The following is a 12,059-nucleotide window of genomic DNA, read 5'->3' on the forward strand; positions in this document are numbered from 1 at the left end:
CCCAGTGCTGGTGTCTTAGGGACAGGCTGGTCCCTGCAGCTTACTGGGCAACCAGTGTAGCCAACCAGTGATTGCAGACTCAGTGAGAGATTCTGTCTCACAAAATAAGGAGGACAATTTAGAAAGACACTGGCCGTCAAACTCTGGCCTCCACCTGCATGCATATGTGCATACAATTAAACATACACACAGGCACACACACACAAATAGAAACACACACACATACATGCACACACACACCAACAGACAGACAGACAGACACATGAAAGGGGTTCAAATTGAAACCCAGGCCAGTACAATTGTTAATTGTGAAAACTAATCTATACATTTCCTGGAATACAATAATTCAAACTGTAGCCCAGAAAGCAAGGAGTGGTGCAGATCACAGCCAAATGGCTGTTCCACTTCACTTCCAACACAGTCCTGGCCTGGAATCCAAGGACGGTGTGTACCACCTACTCATGGCCTACACACAAAAGCATTGCCTCCCTCCCCAGCAAAGGTTCTGCTGTGAGCTACAGAGAACACACCGGCAAACAGAAAGCTACTGTAGTCACAACATTCCCAAAACTGAGAGCCAGAAAGAGGAGCAGCTGGCCAGTCCCAGGCCCCGTCAAAGGATTAGGACATTTGCTGGGGAGCTCGGAAATGGATCTCCACGCCCTCTGTTACACTTGAATGTCTCGGTAATTTTTCAGCACTCCCAAATGAAACATTGAAAACAGAGGTGCTCTTGAAGAGAGCTCTGGGGGCCCGTGTGAGCGTATCCAGTGACTTGTTCTCACTCAGTACAGAGAAGAGTTAGCTGTTGCCTCTCAGTGCCGGGAGGACAGCCATTTGAGTTCATGCTGAGGATGAAGAATGGCTCCTCCAAACTGTCCCATAACTGAGCCAATTTGAGGACCAATTAATAAGCAGGCACACTATTGTATCTTTCCCATTTCAGAGTCTAACATAATCTATAGATGAGAATCTGCTGCCTGCTTTTCTGGATTCCAATTCTCGGTGACATCTAGTGCATATACTTCTGCCAGTGCACAGACAAGTTGTAGGAGTCACCAGGGAACGGTGCCTGTCTAAGTTGTTTCCTGTTGTGGTGATAAAATGCCAGGAGGAAAGCAACTCATGGGAAAAGGGGTTGTTTGACTCACAAGTCCAGACTGTAGTCACCATTCCAGAGAAGTCACAGTGACATGAAAGAACTGGCCGCTTCACACCCACAGAACAATCCGTGGATGCCTTGGTGCTTGGCTGAGGAACCCACGGACTCTTAATGAGGCAAGAAAGGCTATGTCTGTAATGAACACTACCCCGAATCCCAGCATTTAAAACCACCCAAGCTTAATGCCTGTGCCCCAGAGGTTCACAGAGGAGAGCGGAGAGTGTCCTTTCCTGTAGTCCTGGAAGCTACTGCCCAGAGCACTGGAGGGGATTAGTTGAGAGGGTCATGCAACCACAGTTAGTTTTATGTCACAACCCACTGGCAGATTTGCAGAACTGGCCTCACATTGTCACAAGGGACAAAGCAGAACAGCCATATTGTGCCATGCAATCGGGCAGAGAAGAGGAAGGGACTCAAACAATACTTGGCAAATAACACAGTGATGATTAGCCAGTGACTATCAAAGCAAAAGAAAAGAGAAAACCACCAACCAACCAACCAACCAAGCAAACAAACAAACAAAAGCCCAGAAAAACCACCACCACCACTACCACCACCACCACAACAACAACAGAAAATAAAGCAAACAAATAAAAGACAAACCTACTGAGAGCATACGAAGATTCCATTAAGAACTAACCCTAAGACAAACACTTCTATTCCATTACGGTGAAGGAGATTTGTGCTGATAACTGTTACAAACAGCTGTGACAGAGTACAAGCATGATGTTAGTGTCCCTCCCTCCCACAGTTAAAATATGAAGACCTTTTTCTTGGGTAGAGAACCCCCAGCTTCCCCAGCATACACTGAGGGGGGAAGCTGAGCACCGAGGACTGGGGCTCCCTGAAACCAGAGATTCCAGGAACCCATCAGGGCCAGCTCAGATCCAGGAAGGCAACAGGACACCCCAGCTATAGGAGGAGGAGGAGATGAGTGGGAACCAAGGGACGAGAACGTAGTGGCAGTGTGGGTGCAGAATGTAGGGTCTGCACTCTGCCTCATCCTGTGAGAAGATCACTGCCCCTGGCACACCCCCCCCACTCCAGCACTCTTAGAGAACATTCCCCTGTACTGGCCCCTACTACCATTGCTCCAAGTGATGTGTGAGCAGTGCCTGTTGCCCTCGCTGCCCTCATCCTGTAGTGCTGTTGTCCCAGTACAGGTGAGAGGGCCCTGGTGGTGGTGTGGACGCCCTCAGCTAGTTAGCAGCAGGTGACTCTATGAGTTTGCTCATCAGGATTTCAAAGACCAAGCCCTTAGAATGATGACTCCTGATGTATCAGGAGACCCAGAAACAGGGACAACAGGAATCACAATGGGATGGGTGTCAGGGGCATAGACTTTTATTGATAGTACATGGCTTGCTTTAACTTGTTCATGGTACCAAACCAAACGGCACTCCCTTGTCTACCATCTTACCGAACATGCCTATTCACAACTGAAGTCTGCATGTAGCCACGCAAACTACTGTCGTTGAAGACACTGGACCTTCTTGAGCTTTGACATCGAGGGCTTTTCTGTTTCCATGGTGACTGTGGCCATCTGTGGGTGCTCCCAGCAAGTTCAAGTAGTATGTCTAATTCATTCCCCCTGACATGGAGCCTCTGTGTTTCCCACACATCCTGTGTATCCTGCGCACTAGAGTTTAAGAAGCGAGAGCCTTTCCCTGTGCCCTGGAAGAAACTTCTTCTTACGTAACATGCCACAGCAAAGAATAAAAATAAAAATGTTCCCAGCTTTTTTTGTTTTGTTTTGTTTTTTTTTTTTTAAGAAATGAAGAAATATATCCACATGTGACTCACAGCTGCTGCTGTGGCCCTTCACTGAGGCTGTGGCTGCAGCCAGTCCCTTGGGGGACTTCGGATAGGAGGACCCACGGTGGCTCTGTAGAATTGTGCAGAATGCCAAGTCACATGGATGGGGACTGTGACTCCTTCAGGGCTGAAGAGCTTCCGGGGTAGATCTTTGCCACAGAGGACCTGGGGAAGACCACAGGTCCTGGCCTCATATGCATTAGGGAAAAGGGACTTAATTTGTCCCCACTGAGGCATACCATGAGAGGAAACTACACAATGGATTGTAAAGATTTGTTCTGAAACAGTGTACAAGTGTACATATGAAGTGAGCAACTTCTTATGGGGCACATGTAGAAATGATAACAGTGAACTAGGTTAAAGTCAATAAAGCACATCAGTGTGTTTACTTTCACGTGTGCCTTTTTACCATTGAGACACAACCACCAGGCAATGCTGACTCACCCGTGTGACTCACACTTTATTTTTACTGTGCAGTCATTGTCCTGGGGACTGAGGCTCATCTTTAGGTTTAAGGAGCACTGTTCATTCAAAAAACATCCTGACATAGAAAAAAATTTTTTGTGGTGGTGTTGGTTGATTTTTTTTTTAACGGATCATTTCTAAACAGTTTTTTTCAAATCTCTTTTCAGCCCTCCCCAAAAAGACATGGGCCGGTACAGAAATCATAAAAAGGAGATACAAGCTCAAGAGTCAAATGTGCCCTGCACTGACACTTATAAAAAACAGGCAGTGACACACATGGTTTCCAAACATGACCTGCAGCTGCTATTAATGTCCTTTTAAAAGAGTTAAACATGCTATTACTACAGTATTTACAGACACCCCATTCTACAACTAATCTCCAGGGACATCCAACACCCACCCCTCTATGCCCAGAAAAATGTGGTCGTTTTTAACTATAGGTTTTATTAAAGAGATATAAGCAACTCATTTGCATCATTTCCTGGCCGTGTCTCTCCCTCTTACTCCTCCCGAACCCCTTTCTTAAATCCTTGCCTTCCTATTCTCTAAGTATTATTGTGACATACACACACACACACACACACACACACACACACACACACACACACACACACACATATGCAGGCACCACGCATGCATGCATATTTATAAATGTAATCTGTTGGGTTCATTTCGTGTTGTTCAAGTATACACGAATTCAGAGTTGACTGCGTGTGATTGGTGAGCCCTTCAGGGCCTCACAGGAATTTGTGAGATGTCCCCTACCCAGGTTGGCATGTCACCTGTTGTTATCATTGCTCGGGTCTTGTTTAGGTGGCCGTACTGTTGAGATGTGATGGGTGTGGCTTTCCTGTCACGTATAGAAGACAGTGTCTTCAGCAGGAGCCCTGATCCTCTGACTCTTCCAGTCTTTCCTCCCCTTTCTTCTTGGCGTTCCCTGAGCTTTTAGTATAAGGTCAGCACAGACATTTCTTTATGAACTTTTTCGCAGTAAATGTTTTACTTGCTCTTGTTTCATAGTTTAGTAGATTTTTCTAAGTTTCTCAAGGAACTGAAGATGGTTTGGCAACTCTGCTTCATGGGGAGCAGGCAGCATGTAGCGAGGGCTCCCTTCACCAGGAGCAGCCGGTGTTCTTGCTGCCCAGAAGTTAGCAGGAGCTCTTTCATGTCAGATGTCTAGAGCTGCCTTTGTCTGAGTAATGGGGTCACCCACTAAGCAGTGGAGAAAGGGCCCTGGCTATCCCCCAGCAGTCACTGGCCATCCTTCTAGCCCCTCCGAGCCCTCTTCCCCTGGCTTCTTATCTGTAGAACTTGAAAGCTAAGCTTTAAGGTTGTTCCTGACTGCTCAGAAAAGTATAAACCTCAGGTCTTCAAATGGTCTTTGATTCACGCTGACTTAGAGAATAGATGCTTCTGGAGGGCAGAGCCTATAGTCAACCTATAATGGCATCATCACTGAATACATCATGATGCTGCAAGGTGCATGGCCTTCTCAGTAGATAAGAAATCACCTACTGAGTATCACCCAACAAATGGGTTTGCAGGGGGCAGCCACCAGCCCTGTGCCCTCCTCCTGCCTTGAAGGGATCCTGCATATAAGAGGCGTTCTTCCTTCTTGAGCATGGGGGATCCAACACCTCAACCCAGAACTCTGGGAAGAGCTAAGGTTTAAGAGTCAGCAGATGAGCTGGGGCTGTTCACTGACTCAGTTTCCTAAGGAATATGAAATAAGGATTCAGACCCAGGGCCTAGAGCAGGTATACTTGGTGAGCCCTATGGTTTGGTAGGCTGTTGACAGACTCCAGGGAACCAAGTCTTTAGAGCCCTCCAGCTTCTGTATACATTTTAAAACAATTACACCCACTTTATGTCAGCCTGAGATGTCAACAGTGACAAACTGATATAAAATGTAATTGTTATATTAAAAGTATCATGTAGAGATGCAAGCTTTTAAAATAGATGGTGGCAGTTCTCATTGAGAAGGGCTTCATGTCACGGTACATTTTGTAGCATCTGTTTGTGTGACAGCAGTAGCTATTAGTAAGGAGTGAGTAAATTATCCTCTACAAGTAAATGCTATATATATATATATATATATATATATATATATATATATATATATATATATAAATACTAACAGCATCTAGCATTGAATGTTTACACATGTCTATACCCATATAGCACCTAACTGAATCTTCCAAAATAATAATGAGTGTTATCATCCTTATACTACTGAAAACAAATCCAAGTCTCATAGTGTTTCAATAACACATTAAGTGAGAAACTATATACTGTGAGCAAAATACCACATGTCTAAACTGACCCAGCTGTGTGTTGTTTTCTGACCTGAAACTCATTCTCCATTTGAGGAGCTTCTAGCAGCATTTTTAAAATAACAGGTATTTGCGAGGACTTTCTTTTTCTTGGCAAATTTAAAATAAAAATTCACCTTGAAGAGCTATAGCCGAAAAGCCAAAGGGAGAGCTGTAAGGCAACTGGGTTTCATCAGAGAGCACTCTTTTAACATGGCCTGCCTGCTGATGGTCAGTGAGGCCTTGGCAGAACAGAGTGACAGTCAGAGAGACGGTTAGAGCAAGCAGCATTTCAGCTTGGTGAGACGCAAGGAGGCCAGCACTCACTCACACGTGAACCATGGGAGATATCTTTTATGATGAGAGCGTTGCTAGGCACCGGGCCTCTAAACAGACAAACTGTACACAGGCAAATCCCTTTCCAACTTTTGCTGCAAATCAGAGCTTGTCCCATTTGGGTCCCAGAGAAATATGACAGAATAGAGCAGCAACCGAGGTATGGAAAAAGGCACCGCTCAGATCCTGTGTCTATTGATGCTCTAAGGAAGAAACGCTGTCCCAACAGAGAGCAGATGAAGGCTACCCCCACCCAGAGTGGATAGAATTTGGTGAAGTCCTGAGGAGAACGTTGGAGTCGTGGGCATGGCTACGTTGTGGGCGCAGTAATTGTTATATGATTGTAGATATAGCAGAACTCATAGAAGGCTCCATTTTTAATTGCTGCGTTTCATTGTATAGAGACTACATTTTATTAAAATGCAGTTTTAAAAATGTGTAACAAACTAGAATAGTGTTTCAGGCCTTTCGTTTTTGACTCAGACTGGGCAAAAGTCTGATAACCTTTGGCAACAGAAAAGAAACACAGAGAGAACAGGGTGAGAAGTTACATAAAAGAGCAGCGGCCACAGTCGCGTGTGCATGAGTTGGCAGGACTCGACTGGACGTGTCCCGTCCAAGACAGCGCGCTTAGTCTCTCGAGGTCTTTGGACACTTAGAAAGTGGGTCATCTTTCAGAATATCTGCGTCACTGCAGAGACGATGTTGGTAAATCAAAGACCAGCTGGGTTTATTCTGCGCTGTAACGGAACACTTACCTGCTGGGCAGCACTAGTAATCCTTTCATTCACTGCGCAGGGAGGAACAGCTCAGCAGCCAGGATCGCTCTCCCTGGTTGCCAGGAATCCATGTTCTTCTGCCAGGGGCTTACATGGCCACTCATTAAACATATGCACTGGGAAAGCAGAGCTGAGTCACCGCTTTGTCCCAAATCCCAAGAGTTTTGATGTTGAAACAAGCATGCTTCCAACGTGTTATGACTGAAGTGAATCGCAATGTTGAAGCAATTATTCTAACAGTAAAATTATTTTGCCAGGGTTGTTATGGGCTGGCGTCTTCAGATCGGTCTGCTGTTGACATCAAGTAACAGGGAGCAAACTTAAATGCAGTTGAACTGTAAGGATGCCACTGGCTCACGGGTCTGGAGTTCTAGGCCCAGCAGGGTTCAGAGGTGCCCTAGCTGGGGTCTGGGAAAGCCACCTGCTTGTTAAAATCTGTCTGGGCCCACTATTTTGTCATTAATTTTTTGCAGTGAGAGAGAGAGAGAAAGAGAAATACTTTGGGTATCTCAGAATTAAGGGAAGTGAAGGATTTATCTAGGATGTTTTGCTTATTGGTCCAAACTGGGCCACAGGCTCATTCTCTCAGTGGCTCAGAGTGGGACATATGCCCATTCCTAATTTGTTCATGTTAACACTCGTGTTTTTCGTTGGCTCATTTCTCATCGGCTCAATGGGGTACGCAATGCCCAGTCAGAGGGTAGTGCGTTCTTGAAGTAATCAGGCCTCTCCTATAAGTAGATGCAGAGACAACTCCATTAAGAACGATTTGATGGCTGAGTGTGAGTGTGTGTGTGTGTGTGTGTGTGTGTGTGTGTACATGAGCATGTATGTGCATACAGGGAAGAGGTCTGTTAAGAGAGAATCAAGTGCACTGATATTTAATTTAAATCTGTCACTTTGAAATATTATTTCTTGTTACAAATATAATTTTTAAATTTTTATTCTTATGTATGTATGTATGTATGTATGTATGTATGTATGTATGTATGTATGTGAATATATATGCATGTGTTTCTAGAGGCCAAAAGTTACCCTGGGTGTTGTTCCTCAGAGGCCCATTCGCCCTGTTTTTTGGGGACAGGGTCTCCCATTGACCTCGAACTCAAGCATAGGCCTTGAAACACTAGGGCCACAAGCGCCCAGCTCCATGCCCAGCTTTTCCATCTAGTTTCTGGGAAATGGAGTTCAGATTCTCAAAGTCACATGACAAACCACTTTACCAAGTTAACTATCTTCCCAGACTTAGCTGTTTTTAAAAGATGATATTTATAGTAAAAACAAATAGCAAAAAAATCACTATAGTCCCACCAACTCATAAGAACTATGTATAAAGCCGGGCTGGTGGCGTACAACTACAATCCCAGTACTTGGAAGGCAGAGACAGGTAGATCTCTGAGTTCGAGGTCAGCCCGGTCTAAAAAGTCCAGGAAAACCAAGGCTACACGGAGAAACCCTGTATCAGGGCGAGGTCGGGGGAGAGACTATGAATGAGATGGTCAAGCTACATTTTCAATCAATGAACTAAACGTATTCTACATACTACAGAATATAGCGATTGGAGTGCAGAGTTGTGCTTCAGCCTCCAGACTCATGTACTCCCTGGCTAGGTACCCTCCCAGCTTGCTGTGTCTCTGTAAGTAAAGTTTTATTAGAATCTATGTGTATATTGTCCGTGCTGCTTCCCCACCACAGAGGCAAAGTTGGTGCTTTCAAGAGAGGATTGGAAGCTTGCAAATCCCACAGCACCCACTATGTGACCCTTCGCTAGGGAACACTTGCTGATATACTGATGCCTTTTGTCATCCGATGCCATCACTCTTTGCTCTCATGCTGGTTGGATGTCTGTCAAGAAGAAACAGACGTCTACAGAGGTGAGGACATGAAGGGGAGAGTGCCCCACTGTTACCACCTGGAGGCAATTACAGAGCGTGATGGCTGAGGCACAGGCCAGCGGGCTCAGATGTTCTGCTCCGTGTGCAGTCTGTGCTGCATGGTCCTTCCTTTAACCCTGAGATGCTGGTGTTGGGCCTGAGTGAACAGATTTTACTCCGAGTCTTATCAAGTGGACAGGAGTCATTGCTGTGGGCTATGATTAAGAAGGCCGAGGAGGAAATAAAAAGCTCCCATGAATATTGCCTTTGATAAGACTGTCCTGTGTGTGTGTGTGTGTGTGTGTGTGTGTGTGTGCTGGTGGCCAGTGTGCAGGTTTGAAGGCGGTGAACAGAGAGTAGAGGCACACCACGGTGCAGGGCCACGCTCGACTAATGGGAAAGTCTGCCCTGAAAGGAAAGAGGCTCCAGCCCAAGCTGGTCACCATGCTCTCTGCTGTCTTCCTTTTGAATTTCAAGATCCTTTTTTAAAATAATCTAAACGGTCCGACTCAAATCTAATTTATCTAAATCATTTTAGCTCAGAATTAACTTTTTTCTTGTCTGAACAGGAAGATTCCATTTTGGTTCTTGGCGTGTCCTTTAAAACATACAGGAAACAGTCACCAGCTGTAGAATGCTTGACATGGAAGATTCCTTCACATGCCGCAGCACTCTGGGAGGGCCAAGAACATAGGAGTCAAATACTGTCCCTGGTACCCTCTTGCTCTTTAAATCCTTGTGGTCTTGGACTTGATTTTTGGGTTGTTTTTTGTTTTGTTTTGTTTTGTTTTTCCCATTTATCAATTTGGCTCACAACCATCCATAATGTGATCTGGTGCCCTCTTCTGGCCTGAAGGTGTACATGCAGGCAGAGCACTCATACATAAAATAAATAAAAAATAAAACCTAAACAACATCAATTTGAATTTATGAAACTACTTTGATGATGATGAAATGAAACAGTCCATGTACTTAGCCCAGAATTTAGGAGATAGATACTGTTATACGCCCTCTACACGTATTGGTCATTTTAATGTGGATAATGTTCCTGGTTGTCAGGATTTTGGCTGGGTGTTTTGGGTTCTTTTGGTCTCTCACCCAAAGAATTAAAAATAAGGGCTCACATAGCTTTTCAAAAGAAGCAAGGTAACTTTATTTGGACCAAAGAGGTAGCACAGATTAAAGAGCCATGCCTAGCAAGATAGACAGCCAGGCACACAAGTAAAGAGACCCAGGACTCTGATCATTTGGCATTCTTCTTATGAGGTTCATATAAAGGGTATATTACAAAGGGTAATAGTTTAGGTGGTTCTCTATTTTGATTGTTAGATTCGATAATACAATTAATTCTCTACTTTCCATAATCTACCTGATTTTAATCATATGCATGCCCAATTATACACAGGCATAAGATGATAAATAGAAGATTCTCCCTAAAAGGCTACTATGAGACATAGCTTAGCCTTACTGCACAATGCACCCCAAACCAGCTAAGGCTAGATCGAACCTTCTGATCTTCATACCTGAATATATTATAAATACATTTAAATAGAAGCTGTCTAAATTCCACCAATAACATGAACAGAGAACCTTCTTCCACTGTTCAGAGATGGGAGTCTGTGTGCCAAGGTACAGGTGGGAGGCTGAGAGGTCCTAGGTGACCAGGTGCATTGTACATGCACCGTATGTGACGTAGAAGACCGAGGCTGCCACGTGCATTATTACAAGAGACGGGCATACATAAACCAAAACCAAACGGGAGTCCCCTCTGCTTGCCTGCCTCAGACAATGTACAGAAACTCTGTGGGAAACATTTTGTTAATGAACCACAGGGAGAAAAGTACAATGTTGCCATCTATAAGTGCTTATCTTTTGCGTGATATCCTTGCTTTACTCTGAAGCAGTGAGGATGAAACCGGATGAGGAGAAATGCCTCCTTGGTGCCAGTCCTGGCTTCATTTCTGTTGCTGTGATGAAATTCCCCAACAGAAACAACTTAGAGAAGAAAGGCTCTCATGTAGCTTATAGTTCTAAGTAAACAGTCCACCAATCCGGGAAAGCCAGGGCAGGCCCGCAAGCATCTAGTCACATCATACCCACAGTCAAGAGAAGGTAGAACGTAGGCATCCTTGCTTGGTCCTCAGCTTCTTTTCTCTTCTCTTCAGTCCAGGGTCCCGCCCAGGAAATGGTCCCTCCTACAAAATGACCTTGATTAACAGTCAAAACAGTCCCGCACAGGTGTATCTACAGACCCACCTGATCTAGAAATTTCTTCACCAGAGATTCTCTTTCCAGGTGCTAGGTTCTGTCAAGTTGACAGTTGACCTGAGCATCATACGAACTGTAAGTTTAGAAGGTCTTCTGGGGATGAGATGTAGTACCAGCCGGGTGCAGACCAGAGAGACAGATACACAGTGATGCAGAGGGCATGTGATCTGAAGTAGTTTGGCATCGGGACTGGGTTTATCCTCAGGCGTTTACCTGAGCTAACTTCATCTTTGTGGGTCTGATGTATTGACCATGCTGGAAGACAAGCTCATGCCCAGGCTTGAAGATGGAATTGTGAAGGGCCCAGAACTTCAGGAAGATTGTTTTAATTTTGTGCAGTTAACAAGTTTACACTCTGCAGGTATGTCTTGCTATAAAATGCTACTGACATCTGTCTCTCTTGTCTAGATCACAGTTACGGATGAAGAAGTCAGTAACCCATCGTTTTTAGACCTCGTGAGAACCCCCCAGATGAGGAAGTGCACACTTATCCTTATGTTTGCTTGGTAAGCTGACTTGGGCTGGGTTTCAAGGCTGGTGTCAGGTTCACGGGCCCCGCTCCCTCTTACCTGCCTTCCCTGGTGTCCCCCGATGTCCTGCAGGTTCACAAGTGCAGTGGTGTATCAAGGGCTTGTCATGCGCCTGGGAATTATCGGAGGCAACCTCTACATAGACTTCTTCATCTCGGGCCTTGTAGAGCTGCCCGGAGCTATCTTGATCCTTCTGACCATCGAACGCCTTGGGCGACGCCTTCCCTTTGCCGCAAGCAACATAGTGGCCGGGGTGGCATGCCTAGTCACTGCATTTTTACCAGAAGGTAATCTTCCTTCACGTTCAGTTGACAGGTCCCAAAGAACTTGACCAGGGGTGGGGGTGGGGGGGGAAGCAAATGATTGCATAGCTGGACGGGATAGGGGTCACTTGTCTTTATGAGCGTGCCATTCCTTCACAAGCTTGGCGCCAGGCTTGGGTGGCGCTTGGGTGATGTCACTCTCTTTTCTGTTTCATGAATATGAAGATTGACGAGATCTTTACATTGATGCCTCTC

At 45.2% G+C, this 12,059-nt stretch overlaps 1 protein-coding gene across 3 annotated transcripts in view; it reads left to right on the plus strand.

The window, feature by feature from the left end:
- The window catches only part of SLC22A3 (solute carrier family 22 member 3), a 96,537-nt gene that overhangs the window by 70,351 nt on the left and 14,127 nt on the right, over positions 1–12,059 (plus strand). For all 3 annotated transcript variants that reach the window (XM_084776821.1, XM_084776823.1, XM_084776822.1), the window contains exons 6-7: positions 11,420–11,517; positions 11,614–11,828. In XM_084776821.1, coding sequence (XP_084632947.1) covers positions 11,420–11,517; positions 11,614–11,828 — 313 coding nt within the window. The remainder of the gene's footprint in view (positions 1–11,419; positions 11,518–11,613; positions 11,829–12,059) is intronic.

This window comes from Acomys minous, assembly GCF_964271855.1.
Source record: "Acomys minous genome assembly, chromosome: 3".
NCBI lineage: Eukaryota > Metazoa > Chordata > Mammalia > Rodentia > Muridae > Acomys > Acomys minous.